A 12,305-nucleotide genomic window follows, 5' to 3' on the forward strand; every position below is an offset into this window, starting at 1 on the left:
CCCACGGAGGGTGAGTTAGTCGCTATCGCTTGATTGCACAGTTGATCGAAAGGATTTCGTTTTTTCTACTGAGGCTGCGGGTTAAGATTTGTGTTTGTTATCTCTGCTTATTCTCTCTGGTTTCATTTAAACCAATGCAGGCTGAATAGGAGCCAGCAGACTGACATCTCTATATTGTACATGTGTTAGGCTAGTTATTGCACCATTTGCAGCTCGTTGGCTCATTTGGTTCCAAACTCCCAGGAGTAACGGTTCGCATGGATCAGAGGTTTTTAAATACATCACACCTAATTGACAAATACTGCATATACTTCCCCTCTTTCTCCCTTGAGATAAGGGTTAAAGTGAATGAGTGTGCTATTTCAGGGACTCGGTACCGCTCGAAGGTTACTTCTTACATTACACATCATCTCCAGCTTACGGCATACATGCAGTAATGTGCCATCTGGGGGATTGGCAGCTTGTGGTGTCCGTTGCTGTGAGTCTTTGTTTCATGTTTTCCTTTTTTTCCCTAAATCAGCTTGACTGGAGTGAGAAAAGATTTTAACACCAACATGGCTTACAGTCTTCTGTTGTTGTTTTTTTTTTTCTCACGGCCACAGTGACCAAACACCTCAGCATGTTGTAAAAACACAAGGAAATCAAAACACACGAATAGTGTGAAAAACACATGCCGAGATCACATTTGAGCTGGAACTTTTTCTTCTTCTTTTCTTCACACTGAAGCTTTATCTAATCTATGTGAGTCTGATTATGGTACATTGGTATGTGAATATTGTTGGTGCAAAATGGCAGTTCAGTCAGCGTATCTAGTTTCTAAAACAGTTTTTAGTTATACTTATTTAATGCGGTGTTATTGCCACTCTGAGGCACCAGTGAGGTCAAAAATTGGAATTAAATCCATAGTGCCAGATGTGCAATTTTTTCCCAACATATGGAAGGGGGACGATAGCACTCTATAAATGTAATAGTTTCCCGAAAATGGAAGAGCTCCCTAAAATGTAATAAAATTTGTACTTACCGTAATCAAAAATGTATAAATCCATCCACCCATAATGTAAAAATGTCGCCAATGATATATGTAATAAAAAGAAAAATCCTGACTCCTATTTGAATATCATTAATATTTTTTCCTAATGTAATCCCTTATTACATTATTTGTTGATTTATTACATTTTTCAGGTGGGCCTTTTCTTCTCAAAACTGATCATGCTAAACCTGACAGAGAAACGAATGCCCTGTTTGTAAAACCCTTATGTAATTATTATTTTTTCTTTAATGTGAACGGGAGTTACAAGCACATTAAAATGCAATCCATTTCGGATAACATCAGTGTCTGTAAAAACAACAAGAAAAAAAAGTGTATTTAATAACCATCCAAATTGCTTAAGGCAACAGTAGTCAACGTTGTGTCGAGTAAGGATAAAATCTTTCCAGCCATTAGCGCACGTGGATCTGCTTAACTGCACAAACTGCGTAAGGAATACTTGGCCTGATGGCAAAACTCAAGTTTTTCACACGTGTCACAAGTGGAGTGGAAATCCTGAATGCCTGAAACACAAACAATAAAGTGTTTTATAAGTGAAAGCTAATTTACCAATGAACACAATTTAGTACATTAACAGCACAATTTATTCATCGATTTGCTTTTATTCATAAAGAGAACTACTGCTATTGCTCTAACTACTCAGCTAACTTGACTTTTTTGAAATAGGCGTATTTATTTTGAAAGGTGTCATTTGATGCTAAAAGCTAACATGCATTTAATCATTTCAGTGAATCTATATTCCATACCCTGATATGATGCCAGTTGGCACATATGCATATCATTTAGCATAATGGCCATGTATATATTTGCAATGTACAGTTAGAGGTGAGATTCGAACCTGCGACCACCTGGTTACTGGACGATGCACTTTACCAACCATGCGGTACGAGACAATTTAATAGTGGTGGAAAGTGGGACTTAGAAAAAGTTCAATGTCAATGCCCATTTAAAATGAATGGAGAAAAGTTGATATTTATCATTAAATTGTGCAAAAACTGTATGTAATGTGGAATCAGATGATACATTACCTTTTAGGCGTGAATTTTTTGAAGCAAGTAAAAAATACCAATAACATATGTGGGAATACTTTTCAGTATTCCCACGACTAGAGTAATCAAAGAATGCCAAAAAAAATTAAAAAAAAAAGAAGATTAACTACTGAGCTGCTGGTACATGTCCATTTTTCAAGCAGTGAAAGAAAACAACAGTTTCTAGGGTCGCAGGGTCAAAGCATCAAGGAGGGCGGAGCTACGAATAATGACAGTAAAGACATATAAGATCCACACACAGTCTTCAAAGTGACTCATTTACATGAAGTATGGCAAAAAACAAGAGGCAGAATGCCCCTGATCTCATATTCATTTGTTTGCCTTACAGACAATAAAAAGAACAGCAAAGTTATGCCATCTCTGCCTGGTGAGCAAATTGTTCTGTTTGACGAGTAAACAAAAGATGCCTTCATTTCAATTCAATCACTTCAATTAGCTTTTTTTTCCCCTTTGAAGTGATATTGTAAGGCAATACCTGGAGCTCTACTATATTAGAAGTTACTCTGTACTTGAGTAGTTTTTCCACAGAGTACCTATTAAGTACTTTTTGCTTTTATTCGAGTTTTCTAAAGTAACACAACTCCCACTTGTGTAAAACTTTTGGCTACTGTTACCACCTTTGACCAGTAACCCAAAGAAGTAGCTCTCATTATCAAAAGGGTCGGTGACCTTTGGTCTGCATGTTGTGTGAAGTTGCGAGAGAGAGAGAGAGAGAGAGAGAGAGTGCTGCACAAGGCCAGTGGATCTGCAAGAGGATGATGCCATTAAACCAATGACAACATAGCCGTAAGCACTCCATGTTTTGATATGGAGGGAAAATGATGTAAACCTCAATGGCCTTTGCTGGTATTTGAAATGAACCCATCTTAACAGCTTGAAAGATTCGTCACCAGCATAGACAAACAAATGACACAGAGCCGTGTTAGAAAAAAAGATGCTGCTCATCTCTCTCTGTGGATTGATGACGTTCCTGTTTTTTCAAAATCTACAAGGATTGAGATGGTTACAGGGATTGTTGTCACCTTTCCAAAATGCTTTTACTTTAATTTACTTTAATTGAATTGGCAATTTGCATGTCACTGTAATGGACGCAGTCGGAGAGACAAATAAATTGTGGGAAAGGCGAAAAGTGAGTAAGAAACACCCTAAATTTATTTTGAACTACAAATGAACATACAGTACGTTAGTATTAATTTATTTATATTGAAATAGGCCATCACTTCTCAAAATAACTTCATGACTTAAATGCTTTTTTCTTGACCCACATTATATAAATCAAATCTTGCCCTGTGTTGTTTAATGCCAGAATAGCAAATTTAGCCAAAACGACTGTTATCGTCATTGGCAAAAAAAAAAAAATCCTTGTAAATTATTTTAGTCACGTTAGAGAGTTACTTTTTATTTCTTTGCTTTGCTTTTTAATGTATTCGACTATTTTATTCTGCAAAGCACAAAACTGTCAACACAAAGGCAAAAACTTAGCAATACCAATAACTGTATTTCAGGTATTGTTGACATCATTTCATGGTGTCCATTGTGTAACAATAGAAGTTGTGATAAAACAGAGGTGGAAATAAATGTTATTTATGTCTCCAACATTTTATTTTGTGTGCTTTTTTGACGCTCTTTTTTTTTCTTTCTGGAGAGCTCAGTATTGTTCATTTGGTAATTTTACCGATTTGACATGTCAATCATCATTGCTCTCTTTTTTTAATTATTTTTTTTTTATGTGGGTGAGTATGTGTGCGTGCGTGTGAGTGTGTGTGTATTCATTAGTTCGCCTAAAACCTATTAAAAAATCCCAAACCGTTCACCTAAACCGAACACTTCCAGCCAGAGTCGTGAGGCCGTCAGGAGACCCGAGGAAGGATCAAAGAAAAGAAAGGAAAGTGAACTCCAGCACCGACCAGACACCACAAAAGTAGGAGTTGGTGTTGTGACTCAATTGGAATCCTGTTGGGAGCAGATGGGGAAAGCAGATGATGCTCCTTGTGTGGGTTGCAAAGAAGTTGCATCACTATTTTTGAGAAGAAAAAAAAAAGTGTTCATCTGCTGCTTTTGTAGACTAAACTTAAGCAGGGTATATGCACACACGCACCAATTTTCGCAATCATAACTGATATTAAAAATGTGATCCCATAGTGTGAAAAATATCGGCATGTGTGCTTACTTAACAAACACAGCAGACCATATACTGTATATAACATCTCTACTGATGTCACTTATAGAGCCCTCATTGGTCAGGTTTGTCCATACTTGGTGGATATGGTGTCATTTATTATATAAGCCCATGAAATTTATTAAAAAAAAAACAACTGCTAATACCTTTTCCATGAGAAATGGTGGGGAAAAAATCTCAGGGGGAACCCCCCCTCCCTTGCAAATATGCGAATCTGCCGGTGTCAACTGTACCTTGTTTAAGACTAAAACCCGTTAAGCTTCAAAGCTGGAGATTACACAGGTTTTGAGCGGTAATGCCTCACTCTGAGACAAGCAGGATGCCATCCCTAAACTGAAAGAAATGTCACATTTAAGTGTCATATCAAATTGAGCTGCCTTATGTACAAAATAAATAAAAAAAGATTGCGGGAAAAAAAAAATTATTTGTTGGTGAGTCAGCTCTTGCGTTAGGCAAGTTGATGCAAATTTGAAGCAAAGCCCAGAAGCAGGACGGCAAATATGAAGTCAAATGTTATTTTGCTTTGCGAGGATCTTGTTCTCCCGCAATCCTTCGCTTGGAACATTTTGATGCTGTTAATACAGTCAGATAGCAGCTTGCATTTCCATTTTTAAAATATTTTAAGCAGTTCATTACTTTTTTGAGTAGTTTGTATGTTTTCATTCATTAATTTTAGCCGACCGCATCGTCTTTCCTATCATTTGGTAGATGAAGAGTGCCGTCCTCCAAATCGTCACGTTCGCCCACATTTTACTGTGCTAAATTTAATGTCACCATTTAGCTTATAGTTTAACATCCTCTTCCAGGGGCGTCTCTGGTGAAGGACTTCAGAGCGGCAACTGTTTTTTTTTTTTTGCCGGGGAGCGGAAGCTCCATGAATAATGCATCATATCTGCTGTGAGGCATACAGCGCTGTCTGCTCTGCCACTTCACATGCCACTGATGGCGTCTGAGTTATGGAGATCATTGTGAACAGCAGCCAATCTGACAGTGACACAAAAAGAATGAAGGGATGTAGAAGCAGTACTAAGCATAGGCAAATATAAAATGTGAAAAAAAAAAATCATTTCATTCAGATGCCACAGGCAGAAGACGACATTTTGAATTCAGGCTAGGGAGTAGGACATGATATCTGGGGAGGACTGCCAGGATGGGCTCCTGTAGCGAGGGATCTGGTTGGAGCGGCTGCAGGTTCGCTCTTGGATGGAAGTCCACTTTTGCGTGCCAGCCATGAAAGTATACATAGTTACCTTTTAATCTACTTCACTTTTAGGGGTTTGTTGTTGCAAAAGGCCAGCTCTGTATAAATGCACTTTCCCTAAGCAGTAGAGTTAGGATCAGTTCAACATTATTTTTTTAATTATTTTTTTTTGTAACACTGAAATTCCATAAAAAGATACCTGATCCATTTTAACCCTGGAGAATCCAAGAACCCTTTTCTTCTTTGGAAAATTATGAATTATACATTAAATGACTGCTATAAGTTCACTGAACACCAAAATATATGTTTTTTTCAATTTTAACCCTTGTTTTTTGAACTAGCTCAGAGATGCTAATTTATCAAAATATATATATATAAATATAATAGATTAACAAAAAAAAACAGAATTTTACCATCTGATGGTTTGCTGAGAAGATGGTTTTGTTTGGATTGATTTCCAGCTCAACAAAACAGCATGTTGCCAGCCATCTTGTCACCACCACTCTGGCTCATGCAAGTGCAATATTCATCCACTAGATGACCCCATGCAGGGGTCAGAAGTGGTACTCTGGACTTTTGAAGTTAAATTTGTAAAAAAAAAAAAAAAAGGTCTTTGTTATTTGAGTAGCAGAATTTATAGGGGCCAAATTTGACCCCGTGGGTTCTCCACGGTTTAAGAGCCCTCGTTTTGAGAATATGCATCACCACGGCCACTTGTGCTCTCAAAGCAACATGGTTGTTGTCCCCTAAATAGCTGCAAAATCATACTTGCAAAAAATTGCAGATAACACAATGTACCAGTCACTGATAATCTGGAGACTTCACAGTCGGCACTTGCATTGGAGACCCCAAATTTTTTTTCTTGTTGTAGCCCAAAACAAAACACCATCCATCCCCATTATAACGAGGTGGCAGAAATCCCTGTGCTCTAAATGAAAACACAAAACAGAGTTGTTGTTTAAAGGGTACCCTTCACTGAAATTGATGTAGACATTCAAACCGCTGAATGATCGCTAGAAATGGATTGCAGAGAAGTTAACTTTCCTGAAAGATTGGAACATAGTAAGGTAGAAATGAAAATCGAGGCTGTATCCATAAAATTCTTCCCAAAAACTTTTTCAAACTTCTTAGCTACTAGAGCTTGAACTGATTAGTCAATGAGTCAACTTTGACTGATATACTATTATATAAAATATATACCTGTGTTTTGAATTTGAAATTTTATTTATTTATTTATTTTTTTTTTTTGAGAGCAATGATGATGACATGTCAAATCGGTAAAATTACCGAATAAACAATACTGAGCTCTCCGGGAAAAAATAAATAAATAAATAAATATTTATTTTTAATGCACCACATACACGGGACCTTTTCCTGCCGGGCCTGGGGTTCGGGGGGTGCCGCCCGTCATGTTGACTAGGTAAGACTGTCGAATGAACAATACTCAGCTCTCCAAAAAATCTGCTATTTTCTTTACAATAAGCTACTCTTAGCGCTAGAATTATTTGTGAATGCTGATAAAACGAGGACCAAAAGTGACAAATCAAAGGAGAAATGCAATAGAAAGGGGGGAGGAGGTGATTAACTGATCATGTCATGTAGGCGGGATTATCCAAGAGATACCATAGGGGGGGCGTTGTGAATATCAAACATCCTGACTTCGGGGGTTTACAGCTTGACATGTTCTGACCACAGTGAACATGGGAAAGGATCGATAATCACGAGTCCCTTTTGAGTTATACACCACATTTCACAAGAAGCATAATTAGGGCTGTTGCAGCTCACAGCGGGTGCGGCTGCGAATAAGAACAGTTGAGCAGAGATCAATGATCTTCCTCTCTAAATTAATGAGGCCAATGTTGATGTGACAGCTCCCGGTACTGGCGACCCCGTTGGGAATACGTTGGCCTTCACGGGGTTTGCACGCTGAAAAGCCTCGATGATTACGGAGTAGCAACAGGATATGGCTAAGTCATGTTTTATTTGATCAATTCATATTGCCGACCAATCAAGTCAATATTTTCATTTAAAAAAAACACACACAGTTGAAAGTGAACAAAAACATACAGCCGCGTACTAACCATCAACAGTGAGGAAAGCAGTACTTTACAATAGAAAATGACAATTTTTCAGTATAGAAAGGGATACATTGAAAGGGTTCGAGAAGCATGTCACAACTCAATATATAGTACCTTAAGATGAAACACGAGCACAGGAAGAACAGCGCGCAAAGATGTCCGTCTCCTGAAGGGAGAGTGAGTGGGATGGCCGTTCGAAGGGAAGTGAAACAAGTCACTTGTTGTGAAAAGTGCTCAGTTATCTCTACAGGGCAGGTTCGAGTGAACGCCATCGCTGCATGTTTCACAAAAGACGCACGTTGCACAAAAAAAAAAGTTGATACACAACGGAGCACTTTGACAGTATGAGAGGAAAAAGATGCTGCTTTTCATGTGCTAGGGGACAATCTGTTCTCAGAAGAATTTAGTAGAGTATCAAGTTTAAAACAAAAAGTGAAAAGAAGGGAAAAGTAGAAGGAAGTCAAACAGAATGAATTTGCTCAATCTCAAGTGTGGGCACACTCAAGGCAGACGGGACACTTCTTTTCGACAAGTAGTACAGTACACAATTTGTAAGAAGTATAAAAGTATAGACTGTTTGTATAGTTGCTCAATGGAAACAGAGATGCATCATGCATATGTTTCACTGTACAACAACGCTAAAATGTTATTATTGTACTTTTACTATTGTAACATAGCATGGCAATATTATATTGCAAGTTACTTTGTGAATACGACCACAATGAACAAATAATGTACATAAGTAAAAAAGATAGCATTATGGATTGTTTACGTTTTTATATCCTGCCTTCGTAAAGAGCTTCTCAGTTGCCTTTTTCAAACAATAAGGAAGAGTGACTATTGCCGCCGATGGTATGAAGGGGTATTTCTTTCTTTTCTTTGGTCCTTCCTCGGGTCTCCTGACGGCCTCACGACTCTGGCTGGAAGTGTTCGGTTTAGGTGAACGGTAGGGGATTTTTTAATAGGTTTTAAGTGAACTAATGAATACACACACACACACACACTCGCACGCACGCACCCACATACAAAAAAAAAAAAAGAGAGCAATGATGACATGTCAAATCGGTAAAACTACCGAATGAACAATACTGAGCTCTGCAGAAAAAGAAAAAAAAAAGTATGAAGGAGTATTACTTCTCTCGGTTCTGTTTGTTCTAGTCTGTACTTCCGTAATATTTCTGGCGTGACGTGCCGACAGTCAGGCCGACGGTCAGGCCGACGCCAAAGGCAGTAGGCGTCGTCACATTTGCCTTCGTCAAATTGGTGTATAGAGGAGACTTTTAACGGGATGGTGCAAAAAAAAAGAACAAGGCACCTTAAAAAGCATATTTGCTTTGCACCTTTTCACATTTTCATGCAGTCCTACTAAATTCTTGTGAGAACAGCCTTTATCATAGCACGGCATTTATATTGACATATAATTGCAACTTTTGAAAATAAAGCAGGTTGTGTCCCGCCCATCTTAAGCTTTTCTCATTCGCATTTGAAATCATGATGTCCCCACACAAATCGATACCAATAAGTTCAAATCTCATAGGAGGTCAACACATTATCATCAATACTGCCTGAAAAAAAAAACAGTAAAATGCACTGAGCGGGTGAGAGGATGAAACAATTATTTCTACTTCACACATCACATGTAATGATGATATGTTCATGATATGTTGTACGATGGCAACGGAATAAAACGTTGTGAAAAACGATTGCTTCATTGACATTTTTGAGGTTATTCGCGTGAGGGATGGAGCCGTGATCACAAGCGCCAACAGCAAAAGCAGTGCATTTGGTGTTTAAGGTTAAAAATGCCCCAAAAATATAACATAAAAAGCCTTTAAGTACATCATTAATAACATTATACGCTTAGAAAAGAACAATTCATTCATGACGAGTGTTTTACTTTTCCCACTATTTTGACATCTGATTGTTCTGTCAAATCAAACCAGATAGTTGGGGTCTGATCACCATTAGAAACCACATTGAAAATTAAACGTACAAAAAATAAAATAAATTACAAACGCACAACAACAAAAGTCATTGGCTTGGGATAGTCTCAGCTCTGGCTAATTTTAATTTCTCTCTTTCGACTTTTCTCTTGTGATCGCCTGCTGTCCGATCATCTGAAACAACAGGTGCAAAAACAGATCCTGCGAGGCACATACACACCATCCAAGCCTTGAACGAGTCTTTTTTCTCGAAGAAAGAAAAGTCTTGTATGATGACATAATGCTTCCCATGGAATCAAAATCCACTTTGAGTACACATACTCGAAGGAGTCCAATTTTAAAGCAATCTTGCATATGTACAGTCTTGATCCTGGAATTCCAACCACGTTGTCCTCATAGAGACAATAAGCGAATATGGTTGAGAGCCATCATTTCCAAGTAGTTATTATGAGTTTTCCTCCATATTAGGCCGTGATTACCAAAAACGTTTTTCCAGTAATTTTCTCGAGTGAATAATTGCAAGAGGATAAACCTGCTCTCTGCATAATACCTTTTGTAATTATATTTTGTATGTGAGATTAGTTTATTGTTCCCAGCAAGATCCAAAGCGGTTCCTTCTAATGGATGGTAGGCAGCTCGCCCAGCCACGCACCAGGTAGTGGGCGTCGACATGTATACTCGTTCTGCAAGGAAACAAATAAAAAAGATTACGTTAGAGACATCTAACAGCAGTTCCATGCCAGATTCAGAAGTGGATGCCAAAGTGTTCAATTGCAGGGACTGGTGATTTCATTATAGTGCAGTGAAAGCAAAGCAAGACAGGCAAGGTTAGTAGTAAAAGCAACATGTGGATGTAACTAAACCACCCTGAAATGACTGACTTGTGTTGTTGGATGGATTTTGGCATTTGGCTCTCATCCGAGAGGCAAGCGCTTTTTCACACAAGGGCTTACTTAGCTTGCATATCAATATTTGACTGGGAAAAAATATCTACTCTTAGAGTGGACCTAACCTTTTAAAAAAGCACATTTGGGGCTAAGGCAGAAGATAATTCCACCATTCATTCATAAAACAACGGCTGAAAATCTTTTAGTATCCGCTTGGAATGATCCCATTTTAGCTTTTGCTTCCACCCCGGAGTGATTATTATTGTCAGCGAGGAGCCGATCTAAGAAGCATAAAAGGGCTTTGATGGGATGCCCTGAGCTGAACTTCATTTTGCATTTGCCAGACTGACAAGTCTCAGAGAGGCTAAGAAAACTGTATATATATATATATATATATATATATATATATATATATATATATATATATATATATATATATATATATATATATATATATATATATATATATATATATATATATATATATATACATATATACAAGTACCACACATTGACAAAAAAAATTGTCACATGCATGTACAGACGCTCCCCTACGAGATGCTGTAAGTTAGATTTTTTTATTGCGCACCTTTTTCCGAGTACTGTAGTGCTTCTTTCCGCCGCTAATACCGACGCTTGGCGCTGTGAGAGCTCACCCAGCATTGGAGGCTCAGCAACGTGTCGAGGAGGAGGAAGAAGAAGAAACGCCTGTCGCTCATAGATAAAGCCATCGCACTCTTCGAGCAGCAAGACCCAAATATTGAACGTTGCACAAAGGTTGCAAATCAATTGAATGATGCCATACAGTGCTACCGCATCATTTATGATGAAAAAAGAAGAAAACTGTGCAATCGTCGTTAGATCGCTTCTTTCGGACAGTTTCTAGTAAATCCTCCAAGGAAGATACTCATCAACCCTCATCTTCTTCTCCTCGACCCTCAACTTCTTCCTACATTGAAGTTACGGAGGAGGAAGTAACTTTTGAAGCCCATTCCAGCGACGACGAAGAACCTCTCATGATATAAAATCCTCCTCTTCCTCCTCCTCCTCCTCCATCAAATCCTTAAGCATCGAGTAAATCTTCCAAAAGTAAGTTAAACTTCATTTTATTTATCTTATTACGTACATGTACATACTGTGTGTGTCTCTCGCTCTCTCTCTCTAACATACGTAGTACAGTATTGTACGTATTCTCTTTAAACATAAATTATAATACAAAATATAGCACTGAAGCAACTTACGAACAAATTCACCTTACGAACGATCGCTCGGAACGTAACTCGTTCGTAAATTGGGGAGCGTCTGTAATAATGCAATGTCAGCTACCTGACAGGAACAGCTTTGGAGTAGTTTTGCTATTTTCTAAATAATCCGTACACAACTCTCCAAAAATAATCTTTTTCCTCAGCAATAGTTTTGTTCTATGAGGACACATCGAAGGTGAGGCTATTTGTATCACTTCTGTAACTAATGCAATCGGTATGTTTTGCAGACTAAAGGTCTTGAGAGAGCTCTTTGCTTCTTCCCCATTATTAGTTACTTCTTGTGCGACACCTTAGTAATTAGAGACCTTTTCATAAGCCGCCGGTTCGGTCTAAGGAAGGCAATATTAATTTGTAGATTCGTCTGGTTTCTTCATATTTTCAGTATTTATTCCCTGAGCCATTTCACACTATTTAGATGCCACGGGTTCAACTCCCGGCCAGTGCCCCAATACTCGGCCTCTGCTGGTCCCAAGCCTGGATAAAAAATATGGATGGGTTTTATAGACTGACAAATGTTCAGTACATATTGTCTCTACTGTACTTAGCAACGGTAATGAAGGAAATTAAATGATGGATACAAAAAATTGCCTCAGTAGTTGTACCCACTTAGTAAATGTCTCTGCGTGGAACAATCAATAGTAGACACGTCTTTTTT

The 12,305-nt window shown here is 38.2% G+C and overlaps 1 protein-coding gene across 2 annotated transcripts in view; it reads right to left on the bottom strand.

The window, feature by feature from the left end:
• Positions 1 to 7,439: 7,439 nt before the first annotated feature.
• LOC144034341 (leucine-rich repeat transmembrane neuronal protein 4-like) overlaps positions 7,440 to 12,305 on the bottom strand; it is a 43,876-nt gene continuing 39,010 nt past the window's right edge. For both annotated transcript variants that reach the window (XR_013288204.1, XM_077543106.1), the window contains exon 3: positions 7,440 to 10,181. Coding sequence is in view for 1 of the 2 variants with exons in the window: in XM_077543106.1 (XP_077399232.1) it covers positions 10,116 to 10,181 (66 nt within the window). In the remaining variant the exon portion in view is untranslated. The remainder of the gene's footprint in view (positions 10,182 to 12,305) is intronic.

This window comes from Vanacampus margaritifer, chromosome 14 (genome assembly GCF_051991255.1).
Source record: "Vanacampus margaritifer isolate UIUO_Vmar chromosome 14, RoL_Vmar_1.0, whole genome shotgun sequence".
In the NCBI taxonomy this organism is placed as follows: Eukaryota; Metazoa; Chordata; class Actinopteri; order Syngnathiformes; family Syngnathidae; genus Vanacampus; species Vanacampus margaritifer.